This window comes from Macrobrachium nipponense, chromosome 5 (genome assembly GCF_015104395.2).
Source record: "Macrobrachium nipponense isolate FS-2020 chromosome 5, ASM1510439v2, whole genome shotgun sequence".
NCBI classification, from domain to species: domain Eukaryota; kingdom Metazoa; phylum Arthropoda; class Malacostraca; order Decapoda; family Palaemonidae; genus Macrobrachium; species Macrobrachium nipponense.
In genome coordinates this window covers 82,883,695-82,900,630 of record NC_061107.1, presented here as the reverse complement: position 1 = coordinate 82,900,630, position 16,936 = coordinate 82,883,695, and the positions used below count along the sequence as shown (strand labels likewise).

The 16,936-nt window shown below is 38.1% G+C and overlaps 2 protein-coding genes across 2 annotated transcripts in view; both read left to right on the top strand.

The window, feature by feature from the left end:
- The window catches only part of LOC135215311 (EPM2A-interacting protein 1-like), a 2,847-nt gene extending 880 nt beyond the window's left edge, over positions 1–1,967 (top strand). The window contains exon 3 of the mRNA XM_064249870.1: positions 3–1,967. Within this exon, the coding sequence (XP_064105940.1) occupies positions 3–114 (112 nt within the window). The 3' untranslated portion in view covers positions 115–1,967. The remainder of the gene's footprint in view (positions 1–2) is intronic.
- The window catches only part of LOC135215472 (neurocalcin homolog), a 736,775-nt gene extending 724,671 nt beyond the window's left edge, over positions 1–12,104 (top strand). The window contains 1 exon segment of the mRNA XM_064250215.1: positions 8,620–12,104. Within this exon segment, the coding sequence (XP_064106285.1) occupies positions 8,620–8,817 (198 nt within the window). The 3' untranslated portion in view covers positions 8,818–12,104.
- The last annotated feature ends 4,832 nt before the right edge of the window (positions 12,105–16,936 follow it).

Sequence of the window (16,936 nt, the reverse complement as noted above, 5' to 3'; positions counted from 1 at the left end):
AGGTCTGTACTTACTGATGAACATTTGGAATGTACCCTGCGTGTAGCCACATCATCCATACAGCCTGATATTGATGAGTTGGTGTCCCAAATGCAACATCAACCATCTCACTAGGGTAGCCTTTTATTTGCTCATTAATGGTTAGGAAAAAGTCTGTTTGATAATTCTTATGTTAATGATCCCAGTTAACCAATAATAAGTAATTATTTATGTTTGTACATTATAATAATAAGGTACGGTAGCCTTTCATTTGCTTGTTGATAGTAAGGAAAATACTTTTGTCTCAGACGATTCTTATTTTTGTGATTCCAATTTAAATAAAATCAGTAATACTAATTATCTATCTTTATTAGTATAATCTCACATAATATGTCTTCGGTCATAGTAAATAACATGAAATAGTAAGGTTATGTGGCCCTCGATACCGACAAGTCGTGACTAGTGGCCCTTTGGGAAAAAAGGTTGCACACCCCTGAGTTAAACAAAGCCTCATCCATTTAATAATCAAATCAAACCTTTCCTAGCCCCATATCTCACCCTCAGAATGGCCTTTGAATTTTACGAGTGATCTTTTGAAGTTTCATGTAGACAGAAAGACAGTAATGGGGGATTTTAGACCTTTTAAACTGCATTACATGATGAGCAAATTGTCTCCCAGACTTCTAGCACCATGTCATTGAAGGAGAGCCTCAGATGGCAACTGCCAAGAACTGCCTATCATAACAACTCTTGAATATAAAGCTAAGGTTTCCTCACTCCATTATTTTCTTAATGTTCAGTCATAATAGACCTTTCATTGATAAACCCAGCATGACCTTGAACATGAGGTAAAGATTGAAAATCATTGCTACTTACCCATAAAGTTTGAGCATCTGTCATGGTCAGAGGAGGAGTAAAGCTCATTTTCCTGTAACCATTGATGATCAGAACACCAGTGTTGGAGTACTGCTCATGAGAAACAGACATAAAAATACCATACCAGCAAAGCAGCCAAAGCCTGAACTACCATAACCATATCAAAAGTGGCAATCCTTATCAGTTATTTTACACATCCATCATCTTAACTATATAAAACAATGATATGGAAATGAATAACTAAAAAATTAAAACTTCAAAACTACTGCTGGGTTATGGGTATTCTTTATACCAGAAAGATTTTCATATATACATAAGTCACTTTGATTTATTTTCATATTGGTTTCTGTCTTTTCACCCCTTAATTTTCTATGAATGGCTCACATTACATGATACATACCTGTATACAAGGGATGTAGGTTAAGACACTTTTATGTGAGTGTCCAAGCTTAAACTAAGTGAGCATCAGGTATTGACACTAAAGCAGTAAAGAAATTTTTTTAAATTATGGTTGTTTTCTTTATCCAGTAATTAGATTTTTAATGGACATAATTCGCTTACTAAGATTTAAATATTATTGATAAAAACAAACCCTGTGGGGGACCTGTATAAATGTTAATAATTTTAATTCACCGGTATGGTTAAACTACCTAATAATAATAGCACTAATGGTAAAGATATTGTTGGATCTAAGGCTAGGCAGGATCAGGAAATGATACTCAGCGTGGTTCCGTATCTTCATTGCAACTAACTCACAGCGGAAGGAAGTACAGATAGCTTGTGACGTGGACATTGACGTCACTTATATATGGGCGGCGCTCAGGCGCTGCCAACAGCTTCATCTTAACACATCTTATATCTCCCTCCCAAGATATTACAAGAAGGGTAATATTTTCAAAACTTATCATTGACAATACATTGGCAATATCAAAAAGCAGACAAAATGACAAACGAAATGCTCAACACTCAAAGAAAAACATCAGACAGGTATGGTAAACCATAATCATAATGATTATTGGCAACATTAGGATGACTGAAAAGGAGAGAGAGAGAGAGAGAGAGAGAGAGAGAGAGAGAGAGAGAGAGAGAGAGAGAGAGAGAGAGAGAGAGAGCATTAACATAACATCAAGCAAAACAATCATTATATCAGCATTGCAAAATGTGCACTAACAACGAGTTGGGAATGCAACATCAACATGAAATCTCACACAGAAGATTATAATTTTGCAAATATGAAATCAAGGTACATCTAAGTGCAGTAAAAAAAAAATACTTTCATTTTGTAAATGCAGAATCAAAGCATGGATAATTATACATAATCGTTCATCGAGGCAGGGACCTCTCTCTTCCTTGTAGGCCGTACCTCCGTACCTTTGGCGCTGATGGGGGAGACTTAGGCTCACGAGCCACTTCGTCATTGGTATGCGTGGCTCCTGTTGCCTCACTGGCGGGCGGTTCAATGACCTTGAGGTGTCTTCTGTTTCTTATCAACGAACGCCCACTGCCATCTAGTCTTACAGTGTACTGTCTATGAGGGCGTTGCTCAACTATAATTCCCAGCCTGTCCGAGGCCTTATTCATCTGGTTCTGAACCCTAATGTGCATGCCTGGCTGTATGGGCGTAAGCCTCCTGTCAGTGCTGCTCTTCTCATTTCTTTCTGCTACCTGACGTTCTCTTTTTCTAATGGATATTCTCCAGTGGCGGCCTACCATATAGTTGAATTTTGCAGTCGGTACACCATCGTGTAGCTGTCTCCCTGTTGCCAATTGTGCCAGAGATTTATTTATACCTCTAAAGGGCATGTTCAAGTACTGTAGTGTAGCCAATGACACCTTAACATTATCGAGGCTTCCAATCCCACTGATACTTGTTCTAATTATCCTCTTTGCGGACTTAACTGTGGCCTCGGCTCTCCCATTTGACTGTGGGTAGTGGGGTGATGATAGGCATATGTCAACTCTCCATCTCCTGTAGAAGGCCATCATTTCTTTGCTCACTAGGTTGGTGCCACCGTCCGTAGACAATTACTCAGGTGCTCCCCATCGAGTGAACTAATGCCTAAGTTTTGTCATGATCTTTGCAGATGAGGCGCCATTAGGGAAGTGGGCTAATTCTAGCCAGTCTGTAAGCCTGTCACAGTATGTCATGTAAGAGTGTCCTTCAAGCTGAAACAGGTCCATGACAGTCTGTTGGAACAGATACTCTAGAGCAGGGGTCATCTTCATGACTTCGGCAGGCAGCGATGGTGAGTAGGCGTTGCACGATGTACACCGTGAACGATGATGCTTGATGTCCAGCATGAAGGTTGTCAGTTACCTGATGGCGGAGCCCTTCGGGGATGACAAGGTGGATGCAGTTGTCGTTGAAACAGTATATGACCAGGTTACCAGATGTAGATAAACGTTCTCTGACACTGTTGAAGGGCCTCAAACATGCAATTTCATGGTATTTCTTCGGGTTCCAGTCCCCTGCAGTCACTTGAGCAACTAGTAGCTGATATGCTGGGTCGTCCAGGGCAGCCTCTTCAGCAATTTTCTCATCTATTGTGCACTGCTCCTGTAGATTTTCTGTGATTGCTGACACCACAGCAATCGTTAATTCTTTGTTGAAGCTCTCATCCTGTCTATCTGGCGCGGTCCTCAGGAGAGGAAATCGAGAGAGGAAGTCAGCAGCATGATTTCTCTTGCCTGGTAGGTATTTAACATGGAAATTATACAATAATGTTTTCTCCTTCAATCTAAACAGTCTGGGGTTGGTAATATCGCCGAGACTTCTATTGCCTAGTAACTTGACTAAAGGGCGGTGATCCGTGACAGTTGTCAAGTTCGGGCAGCCCAATAAGAACAGCTGCGCCTTTTTTAAGCACCAGGCCACCACAAGGGCTTCCCCCTCCACTGCTGCATACCCAGACTTGGCGGGTGTGAGGAAACGACTGCCACAAAGCGCTATTCTCCAACCATCTCTACAGCAGAAGGGGGTTTCAACAGAGGTACAGCTGCATTATTGTTGGAGGATGACGAAGCCCACGCCCTCTTTACTCCAGTCAGTGACTGCAACAGTCGGCTGTTGCTTGTTTTAGTAGGTGATGCCATCCTTGGCCAACTTGCAGACAGTGTCTTGCACTTCGTCAGAGGCAGAACAATGCCCCATTGGTGTCCTTCGGTATTGATACCTGCCCCAAGGTGTGACGAATGTAGTTAGGGGTTTGCTTTCCTTGTCCAGTTCTACCTGGTGAAATCCCCAATAGGCATTGGCCACAGTCTTTTATGAGCAGAGAGGAATGCTAGATACCATATCAAAGGGCGTGGGGGTATGGTGGGTCTCCCTTCTACAACTTGAGTTGAGCTTTTGATAGTCAACTGTACATCTTGGTTGCCCCGATTTCTTGGCCACAACCACCATACGTGAACACCATTCTGTGGGCTCTCCATGGGGAGCTCGCTGTAAGACCCCTCTCTTGACGTCCTCCTCCAACTGGGCTTTCACCTTCTTTTCCCAGTGCTTAGGTACTAACGCAGGTGTGTGGCAGGCATAAGGAACTGCGTCAGGTAATAGGTGGATACAGTGGGGTTCCCCTTCCATTACCGGGACGGGTTCTCTCTCGGTGTTGAAGGTCGTACTTGAAAAATGGGCTAATAACCAGTCTTCTAATCTTGTAATATTCTCCTCGGCAGGGGAAAACGGGATGGTTGATCGGTTGCTTCAGCTAATGTATGGGTTGCACTTGCTGCTGTGGGGACAGAGTCCATGAAGGGGGCATGGTTTGGAAACGTTTCTGGCACAAGGCCTAGTTTCTTGCAAGCGTCCAAGGATAGATAAAAGTCAATGGAAGACTTTACAAAGTACACTTCCTAGGTTGTGTGCCTCCCCTTGTATTCTATAGTACAAGAGGTCGACCCTGAACATTTCAGATCCAGGTTGGCAAAGTCTCGCAATCCTCCCTTCAGCCTCAACTTAGCTGGTTTCGTATTCAACGTTACAAGAATAGCAGGTCCTGCAACACAAACCTGGGCACCAGTATTTGGCACTGCTCGTGCACCGGACCACTCCCCCGAGTTGGCCAAGCATACATCGACATGAATAGTGAGTTGCAGGGACAGCCCATTCCGCAACCTTGCCTCTGCCACTACAACAACTGCGATCACTGCACTCGCTATGTCCGACTCCACGGCCAGACCACTAATGTTTTTCCTGACGCTCTGCCCTCTACAACACTTCTTCAGGTGTCCGGTTTTACCACACCCGTGACATGTCATACCCAGGGGTATGACAAATGCCACAATTACCACAGGGGCGTAATTGTACTTTCACAGGGGCACTCCTGTCACAGTTACTAAGGGCGGCTGCCACCTCAGGTTCCTCCTCACACACTCCGGCAGCAGCTGCTCTAGGGGAGATGCTAGGTCATGCCCTACTACGAAGGGCATCGTCACGGGCTGCCTCGAACGCACTGCACATGACTCTGAGGGAGTCAGTATCACGAATATCATTACATGATTGAAATACTTGCCTTTTGAGCACTTTATCACTTAGGCCTACCATGAGCTTACGCAATAGCATATATTCAGATAAATCATGATTACAATTAGGACATGTGAATGCACAATCGGTAGCCTTTTGCATACACTTAATAAAAAAATCATTAAAGGACTCACTAGGCTCTTGGGCCAACTCAAAAAACTCTAGCTACTGCACTATTTGATTAAAAGCTTTTGCCACCAATTGCTTAACCAGTAGAGAGGGCACTCCACTGAGCGTCGGTATATCTAGAATCAGGGCACGTTGCAATATCGGAACACAAAGTAGCCTAAAGTGATGAACAGAGTCATTAGGCTTCAACTTGCATAGCTGCAACCAACACTCCATTGACCGTTTCCAAGACCTGAAGGCTGCAGGGGACACCTCAGCCTCACACTTTTCTGGAGCTGCTGACAAAGGGATCCTTGGTTGGGGGACATTGCTACCCCGGAGTGACAATGCTGTTATCTCAGCCTGAAGATTCTGGATGGCTTGTTGCTGGGTTTGTAACATGTGGTGAGACTGCAGCATTGAAGCTGGCGATATCTTGATGCCAGTTCCTGAGCTTCCTGTCCTTGCAATCTTGCCCCTAGGGGATGCAAATGAGGGTAATCTTGGCGGTGGTGCCATGCTGTGCTATGGTTATGGCTGTAGGTCCTATTTCTTCATTCACTGCGCCATGTTGGATCTAAGGCTAGGCAGGATCAGGAAATGATACTCAGCGTGGTTCCGTATCTTCTTTGCAACTAACTCACAGCGGAAGGAAGTACAGATAGCTTGTGACGTAGACAATGGCGTCACTTATATGGGCAGCGCTCAGGCACTGCCAGCAGCTTCATCTTAACAAATCTACAGATATATATTTTCCAGAAGTTAGGTTAATACGTAAAGTCTTTTAGTGAATTCTCTAATATGTAGATACCGAGTATAGAATCTATTCTTGTGCAGAGGACATTCATATGTCCAGAGACTAACTGATGCAGAAATTTTGCTGTTTGGGCATAGATTGTAAAGTAATAGTAGACTAGGTTGACCCTGTTATGTTTATGCAGTGTACTGTTATCTCCATCTCTTTACCCATTGACTATCTCCCATTGCCATCAAAACCTTTTGCTATTATTAACTAGACTCCAGCTAAGTGCTTGAGAAAATCTCCTTACATTAAGACCTCAAGTTTGTTAGTTATGAAAAATACAAATTGATTAAAAAAAATTTATTTTTCTTGTTTCATACAGCGTTCCTCAGTAGAGTTCTAGTTGCATGTTGTGGTAACTAAAGGAATTATGTTTTATAAAGATAATGGATAGAAAAAATACCATGTTGTTAAAATTTTAAATGTGATTTAGTAAGGCCCTGTTAGAGAACAGAATCATGATAAACTCTACGGCTGAAGGAGGGAAGATAGAAATAAAAACTTGAGATTTAGAGTAGCTGAAATATATTTACACCAAATTACATAAGTAAGCAATTTGCACCTTTAGGGTGGCAGGGGCTCACAACTCTCCAGAAATGAAATTAGCTGGGACACATTGTTGGAAAATGGTCTGGGCACAGAAATGAGATTTGGGCACAGCAAATTAATTAATGGTTGTTGGCGTCACTTTCAAGGGTTCCCAATTTCTCACAACTATGCTGGCAATATTTGCCTCTGCAAATAGATTGCATCACAAGATCAATAGTAAGGCAATAGACACATAGGGAAGTCTTAAATACGATTCTCTCTTACTATTTCACATCAAGGTCTACTCACAGTGCTATAGAATTACTGTTGCTTGCACAAAAGAGACTATAGTACTGTGTTGCTTTATTAATTTAGGGGTGCTTAGCATGAAACATATAACGTTACTTCCCGATGTAGCAGACACTAATCTAAATGGGAATGTTGGAATTAGATTTAATATCACTAGTAACAACACAAGGAGAATTATTTACAGCATTAAAAGTAGCAATGGGGGCTGCAACCAAAATAATGAATGTAATGCTGAACCAGCAGGAAGGAAAGTCACCTGGGAATATGAAAAGGAAGTACATACAGACAAGAGGAAAAAAAGGTAACTGATTGCACTTGAAATTACTCCCATTACAGTGCCTGGTTAGCAGAGCTGGTCTGGACTTCTCCGAATGGCGTAGCCATTGGACATGGGATTGCTCTGGAAAATAATGAAAAACATGGTGATCACCAGAGGAGAGGGAGAGCAAGAAGGGGAGGGGGAGGGTTCCCAGGTGAGAGGTGTGAATGCTGGGACACCTTGAGAAATTCTAGGCTGCTCATCTGCTGTCTTCTTGTTATATCACCTCTTCCAGTGGTTCATTGCCCAGGCCTGTTCCTCTGTTCAATATGTGCTTCTGCCCAAGTTCCAGCTCGTACCTGTGGAGATAATTTCAAGGGCAGTGAGTTTGGAATAGACAAAAGATGAGTCACGGGCCACTCAAAGAAAACAGTAGACTGGTGAGGAAGGGCAACATATAAATGTCTGAATTTTTTTTTAAAAGTTACTTTGGGTTGGTTCTGGCTTAAATCCTGAACAATAGGTAATAGGTCATTAAGATGATTTAAATCTGGTAAGAAAACTGTCTCATGTACCGGAGGATGAGAGCATGCTTGTAGATTAGCTACTAGCTAGAATTGAGTCATTTCTTTTGCCAGTCAGGTCATTTTTTAAATTATAGATTCATGCAACCAACTATCAAGGACTGTGTATAGCACCAAGTTAGTAATGTTAAGTTCTATTTGGTTCTATACTACATACATGTACTTGAAAACAGATCCTCAGGTTTTTAATTTTCATCATGTCTATGACATGAGACTTATCCAAGATATATTTTTCAGTGTGCACATCATATAAGATTTATTGAAATAAAATGGCAATTTACAATATTTAAATCAAGCCACTTCAGTACATTTGCTGTTATGTCTGTAAACTTCAGTTTTGTTTTTAACAGCACAGCATTAATTGTTTAGATTTTATCTTGTATTAATCTCCACGTCACTTGCTGTTAAAAGTGTCAAAATTACTGGTGCATAAGGGTTTCTTATGACACAGTAATAAACAATAAGCCGAATTAATAGGGGGTAGTAACTTGGGCTTGATTTTCAGCCATGGAAATTAGAAGAAAGCCTTTGGAATTAGGTTATAAATAAAGTTGCCAAAAAGAAACTGATGGTATTAGACAGTACTTTTACAAGAAAATTTGTGATTTTTAATGTCAATTTGTGATTTTTAATGTCAATCATCTATTTCCAGGCAATTTACAAGATGGTGGGATCGGTGATGAAGATGCCAGAAGATGAGAGCACACCAGAGAAACGTACAGATAAGATATTCCGACAAATGGATAAAAATAAAGATGGGAAACTTAGCTTAGAGGAGTTTATTGAAGGGGCAAAGAGTGATCCCTCAATTGTTCGTCTGCTGCAGTGTGATCCTCAGTCATCCCAGTGACCTCCCACAACCTAACCTCACCTCAATTAACCTCTTACACTAAAAAAAAACCTTAATCCTAATTAAATAATAACCAGTGTTGGCCAATGATAAACTCCCATCATTTTATAACTTTTCATAACATTGAATTATTTTACCTAATTCTTATTGTTTTCCATAGCCGACCTTGACCAATAATACCTCCAACTTTCATCCATCCCAAGCATTCCGGTTATCTTCTCTACTCTCTATTCTTTAAGACTCCCACTTAGCATGATCCCTCTCCATCCCCGTTCCTTTCCTAACCCACATAAGATTCTCTGTTTATAGGTCAGATTAATAGTTCCCACACTCCCAGCTTCACATTGCAGTGGAATGTCCCATCTCCTTCTTTTCATGTCCTTATCATTGATCAGCCCCTGGTGGGTTTCTACATAAGGACTAGGTGCTTATGGTGTGGATTTTGTTGTTGACCCACCATCAGGATATTCTAACTTTCAGCCCTGTCTTTTAAGAGAAATTGGTAAGTGAACCTGCTAAACTTAAACTGAAGGGCTACATCCTTTTTTATTATTATTATGTAGGTAGTCACGGGACAGAGTTCAAGGGATGTAACTTTTTATACTGAAGCTGGGGCTGTGAGAGTGTTGTGGGTCTGTGTGGAGTGAACAAATGTACAGCACAGGAAGGAGACTGTTCTTTCCTGCTGGTCCTCCTTTATGTACTGCGTGTTACCTGCACAAAGATTCCTTGTCTGGTGCTCACCTGTCAGAATAAGTAAGAACGAGGTGTAGCAACATGTATGGTTTGTAATTTTTCAACGATCCCAGTTGTACTTACTAGTTGTACTTAATTAGCGGAGAGTTGACTTTCCTCTGTCGGATGTTCTGAGTCATTCTACATACCAATTAAGTGTATTCCAGTTCCATTTTTTTCCTTTTTTTACATTTTGTCAATTGCATGTTCATGCTGGCAGGTGTTTGATTTTCCCATATTCCATTGTAAACTCCTGACAGGCATAATATTGTACATATGAGTAAAAATTCCCCTGTTATGAAATCATTTATTTTATTGTAAAGTACTTGAGAATGATTTTTTTTTGCTTGGTTGATTAATGAAATATTTTGGTTTACCATTATGTAGTTAGAATTACTTTTGATGTAAAGGAAATAATGTATTTTTTATTATAGTGTCATAACTAGGATTGTAATTTTAGGATGATTGATTTTCATATGTAAGTGCTAGGGGATTTTATAAAATTATCTTTAAACTGGTATTAATAATGTAGGTAAACGTTAAAAAGGTCGGGAGAAAATATGGATATGGGAACTGCCACACAGCTACGCTTTTTAATTATTATGAATGTGGTCAAGTTTTCCCTGCCTTTGCATTCAGTGTGTATTCAACGACTATTCTCTCCTCCATCTTTGTGCCAAAGTGTCATGAGGATTTTTTTATGAGAATGTTGACTCAAGGTTCCACTGCCATTTTAGTACCCAATATCAGGAGTGCTCTCTCTCTGTTTTTGTCTTTTTTGGCAGTGGAGTACCTGTGTTATTTCTAAATTATATTAATAATACAAGGTCGAGGTTTTATGATATATTGTATGTTTAAACTTTCTTATAGTATTGTGGCTATGGACATATTTCTCAGACCCATGGTGTTGAGCCTGCCTTTATTATTTTGTTAGGTCCCCATATGCATAATTTTACATTCACTGCGAGTGCTATTAAGGTATGGGTTCCTCTCACTCTTAGTTTATCGCCTTTGGTTTTGTATGACAATATTTCAGACATCCTTTATTATTGTGTGCACAAAATGTTGCATGACCATCAATTTTGTGCCCAAGTTAATGCTTACATACATTTACTACACTAATTTCTTGATGCATTCAGTGGACTTCAGAGATGTTATTTTAAAAAGTATCTTTTTGAATGATCAAAGCTTGTGTACTTTATGTGCCATTTATTGCGTCCCCATCCCCTCTGTCATTGCTACTGGGTGGCTAATGGAACAAAACTAAATTAGTTTTGAGTAAAACTGAATTGATTGTGCCATACAAATTAACAAGAACTGTCGCAACCACTGTTATATTGTGCAAAAGTAAAGAAAGGGTATTCGAAAGTCAAAGCTGAACTTGGACATGTTATGCATAGTTTCAACCTTTTTCATTATACATGTGTGCTGAATGTAAAGGTGTCCATGAAAACAATCATACTGTATTAATATTTCTGCCATAATGCCTAAGTCTGAAAATTTATATCTATTTTGGTAAGGCATCATGATGTCCCGCATAATGTCTGGGTGTCTTTCTGTGATTGCCACACGTGTTATCTGATGACGCTTGATGACAGTGCTGTACTCCCCCAAAAAATGCTATTTCTGCCAGTTATTGTATTGGGGGCTGCTGAAAATCTTCTTTAACACATATGCTGCTTTGAAGTTTTATCACACTAAAGCCACATTATTGTGTCAAACCAAGATAATTGTTAGGAATAAAGCTGATACACACTGCACTATTGTTGCCTCTTGATGCCTCAGTCATTTGTCATGTGAGGTGGAATGATGATGGTTATGCTGATGAATAAATTTTGTAGTGTGGGCAGTTTCATCATTTAGTATGATAAGTATTAACAGTATTGTTATTGACTTTTTAATGTTCAGTTCTTTTGATAAACTTGCACTCCATTTTATCGTAACTTTGAAATTTGGTCTAGCATATTGCCCTCCAATGAATCTGGCTGTACAGTGCCTAAAACTTGGTATCTTGCGCTTTTTATCTCTTGTAATCAGGATGCTGATTAAGGGGTTGCTGGAGTATGAGCAAAGTTCATCTCTTTTTTTCATTGCATGGTTCCTGTCAAGAATGAATATGTATGTGTTATGATATCAGAAGAAAAAGGTGGTTAGTGTAGACTGTGCCTAAGCAAAGGTCTCTGATGAAATGTAAAAGAAAGCCAACTATGAAATATCATCTCTGCTGTATTAGCAGAGGTTAATTTTACAACTTTTTTTTTTTCATCTCAAGTCTTAGTAAATTATTAGCGCTTAATTTCATAGACGCTAGTACCAATTTTACTCATAGCACAAGTTACTTTTTATATAATCTTTAGGTCTTACTTTTTTATTGGTGTATCGTATTTTTCTAATGGCAAGCAATTTAGAAAGTAAATTATTGGCCCGGGCTTAGTTGCACAGTCTTATACCAGTGCACACTGAAGAACCAAAGTTGATGTTTTTTTGTCTTGTTTCCTTCTTGTTGTATTTTCCTGTGAGACGGAGTATCAAATAAAAGTACAGCAACAAGAGCCTTTGTTCTTTTTGTTTTATTATTCTCCTGATGATGATTATAAGATAGTTTAAGGAGACCATAGAGCCAAACTTCTCAGCTGTCATTGGATATAAACTCACCTGAAGTGCATTATTTAATTTTTATTTTAAATTTTTATTTTGTATCATTTGTAAACTGCAATAATTTAAATATGCATAATTATTGTGAAATCAATAGTGTACATAACAGCCACAAGTGGAATTAGAGATATTAGAAATGAAAATAGTCTCTGGTATGTTATTCTGAATATTGTTTGATGTCTTTACAGGAAAAATTTTTTAAGGAAAAAAATGCCTTAAGTTTAAGCTGTTTTAATATCAGAAGCTTTGCTTATGCCTATTATAGTGCAATTGCACAGTCTTCACTACGATAACCTTAAATATTGAGCACTTCTTCCACAAGGTATCCTTTATTTTATTTGTTATTGAGTTTGGGGTTGTTGCATATTGATAAGACATCCTAGAGGCACCACATTACAAAGTGTTATAAGGTCTTTTTGGTGAGATATGGGGCTTTGATAATATGATTATTATCATTATACTGTATCTAGTTTTATAAAACAGAAACCAAAATACAGTTAACTTGAATTGTAAACTTATACAGAATAAAGTGGTCATATGCAAAATAGATGCTAGTGCAGGTACCAGTTTTACTCAGAGTTATGAAATTAATAACATAAATAAGTAATCTAAGCATATTACAAAACTACTGAAAGTTTGAAATGTAATATTAATTGATGAATTTTTCCTACATTCTGTAATAAAACATGTTAGCTATTCTCTACCCCAGAATTTAGTGCAATACATTCAACAAACATAATAATTAAAAAGTATGATGCTCTGGAAGAAATTTTGTCCTAAAAATTATTTTGCATATGGTACTGATTACTTAAACTTCCAGTTCCAGGACATAAGACCAAACTTTCATAAATTAAATCAAATGGAAAATTCTCAAGTACAACAAGTATTCATTCCATGTGATTCTGATATTTTTTTTTAATTTTTAATGATGTTAAACCTGTATCACCTGTGGTCAGCTCAAGTCTAGTCATTGTAATTAGAGTGCCATTACTAAATCTGTTATTGTCAGTAAATAGTAAACCCATGAAATACTGAACATAGAAGCAAATTAAAACTAATTATGCCTGCTATTTTATTGTAATGTTTACTTCAAAATGGAGGCAACACTAACTTATTTGTGTCACATCTTCAAACTGATAACATGAATTTAACCCATGGATATGTGATGGATACTAACAAGATGCAGTCCTAGAGTGTAAGAAATGCAACAGTTTAATGTTTTATATGACTGACCTAATTTTTAAAAAAAATTATAGACTACCAAATTTTCAAGAATTTCCCTATATGGAACTTTCCTTTAAGGGAGTGTAAGCCAAGTCTTCAATACTCATTTTTCAAATTATATTGAAGACATTATTAGGTACGATGCAATTTTTGTAAGAAACTTTTACAGCAAACCAGTGGGAGTTGTGATTTAGCATTCTGGGTAAATACTTCATAACATTTGTCATTTAAAACAAGGTTTGACCAATCTAGAACATTCTGGGCATGTTTGATCATAGTATGTTAGTTGTCATGTGAGCCAGAAGTCAGTTCCTCATTATTTTTCAGGGCTGACTTTGACTGGTTTCAGGACAGTTGATATGAATGTTTCATGTGATGGGAAATCTGTGGCCTTCTCTTTACCTCTGCTGATAGCATGCATGCAGTTGATCAACGGATCTCTTTGATACCTTGAGGAAAATGACTAGCAAAAGTAACTGCCACATTTTGGGGATCAGCATCTTTCACACAAATATAGTACTGGCTGTTCATACAGGATATACTTGCAAGCTAATTCCTTTAATTTTACCACAATCAGGTAAGAAGTGGCTTTTGGTTTATTTGATTAAGAAATGTCCAAATATAATTTATATTATTTTCATGATTTTAGATCTGTATTGAGTTGCAACCTCAGCATATTCTACTTTGTAAGTTGTATCACATACAGTTAGGGTAACAGTATATCTTCATTGTTCGCATTGCTTATATTCTTTTCACTTTGAATTCCACCAAAAATGGCCAGTGCATAACTCTTGAAATGGAATACATCCCAATTGCAAATAACTGAATATAAGGCATTCAGTAGCATCCTTAGTGAGAACCAGATCAGGAAATTTTGTGTAAGTATACATTCTGTACTTTTTCAAGTTCTACTTTGGTAGCACAGAGAATAGCTAGCTTTGAACTACAAGTATTTTAACATTTTTTTTATGATACATACCTGCACATGATAGTTTGGTAGTTATTTATGAAGACAGCGGAAACAATGTTAGTGGGAGTAGATGTTTGTAGTAGATGTAGTGATTGTGGAGGAAGTATTATTAGTACACAGTACTACTGATAGAACAATTGTTCCAATCTGGTAGTAGTAATTAAATTTTTTCATTATAGATGAGTTTAAAGAGCCCAGTGAATCAAAATCATACTTTAAGATCCTCATGTATTCACCCAAGGGATTTATACTTCAGTGAGTTAAGAGTTGGAGAAAAATATGTTAAAGCAGTGAGGCAGCAAGTAATGGAATACCAGAGAGAATGAATTAAAGGTAAAAAGCAGTAAAGTATGCACCCAAGTCACACAGGTCCTAAGTGATACAACTAAGTATCTTCAGTGTGGTAAGCAATGTATATTTTAAATGGTATCCCTTATGTGGGGTATTGGTGATGATGGAAATATGTAGTATTAGTGATATAAGTCGAAGTGATAGTTGTTGAAGTGGGATTAGTAGCAGCAGTAATTACTGAGCTGAAAGTGGTTGTAGTGATTTTGAATATTATGACAGTAGTTGCTGTGATGGAGCTTGTTTTTTTTATATTAATGTCGTATTCTATTTTGATGTCAACAGCTTCCCAGGATCTTTAAAAGTAACAAGTTTCAAACAGAGGCTACTTTCAAATTTTGTGAATGGTAGAACCATAAGAACTGTATTTATACAGTCTACTTGGTACTAAATCAAATCAGGTATATGACAAGTGGTGCATTGTTAATAAAAGCCAATATAAGCCAGTACATGTATAAGATACTTGTTGATTTTAATAGTAAAGATTGCCAAAGGAACTAGTTTTATAATGAACTTTTGGAAAGATGATCTGTTCAAAAACATAACTTATCATAGACTTGTGGTCAATGTGATACTTGCCATAAAAACTAACTGATTAAAGATGGAAATTCCTGACTAGCAAATGGCCCATAGCCTAGTGGTTATGGCACTCCTCACAAGCAAGAGGGCCCTGGCCTGATGAGAACAGAGAAAAACAGGTAAATTCTTGTAAGACCAATTTTTATTGATCTTAACTTGGAATTGTGTATTCTTGTCAACCAGGTGTTTGTTATGAAACATTTATGTGAGAAGTTTGAAAGTGATAACATACATAAACCTAAAGAAAGGTCAGGGTAGAACTGGTTGAGGGGCAAGGAGGTGGGGTATTTAGGATGTATTGTATACAGGGTTAGTGATTACAAACAAGAATTATTATGAAGTAATTTTAGCATGTCTTTGGGTTTTAAGAGGGAGGGTGACTGGTTTGGTTTGAAATGGGACTGATACAAGTGTGTGTTGCCTCCATAGATTATCTCCGGATGGAGTTGTGTGAGAAGTAAAAGAAAGGACAACTTGATCTCTGCATACGTGGTCATAAGCAGAAATGAAGATACCAATAAAGCAGTTAGAGTGGCAACTGTTCCAACTGATCATCCACATTTCACATTCATAAATGAGAATAGGATTCTCAGGCCTTTCATACAGTCTAACTTTGGTTTTTATAAAGAATTTAAGTCTCTTCCAGATATTTTGCACAGAGCCCATTACTGTACTGTTTTGGTTTTACCTAATCTAAGATTCACCTCTGGTCTCGTCATACCATCAACCGTTATACTATTTGCTCCGAAATACTCATGCCAGTCAACTGCTTCCATGTTTTTACCATCCATATTGCCGTTCATTGCTTGAGCTTCCTGGTTTCCATTTACTCTCATAGCCATACTGTTGTTAACATTTACTGTCAACTTTATCTCGCAAATACCTTCAAACTAATTTACTAGTTTCTGCAGTTTCAACACTGTATCATTTGCAGACATCATAAATTCCACACTCCATTCACAGTATTTTCATATCCTCCGACTTTGCATCTGAATGTGATGTGCATTCTCGGACTTCACACATCACCTTTATCATAAAGACCTTTAATTCTTTTCCCCAATAGGAGAAAAGTCAAAAGTTTAAAGAATGAACTAGTATAATAATCATAACAGAAAATTGAGGCTGCTCTGTGCAAAGGAAAAAAAATTACTTAGTTTGAAATTCTGGAGTTTAATGATTCTGCTCTATAATGTATGAACCCATGGTACTAAGCCTGACACAAGAAAAGGGGAGCCTGTTAAAAGGTTACAGCAAATCTAGTAGTGTACTATGTGGTAAAGGACTTTCTTAATGTATCAACTTATTTTGCTGTGCAGTTGAAGACGTGATCGAGTCAATGGTCAATGAAAAGATGTAGATTATAAGATGAAGAGAAATGCTGCTTACACACATCATGGCTATACTTGTTAATAGAAATTTAAAATGTGGTTACGCGAGTATATAAAATTAGAAACGTATACTACTTAATCTTGGAGTAGAATATAAGTTATATGCCAGTAACACAATTCTATTTCATTGTTACAAATATTGAGGATACAAATAGAAAATTAAATGAAGTTGTATTGAATATTAAACAATGGATGACTTTGAAACAGTTGAAATTGAACG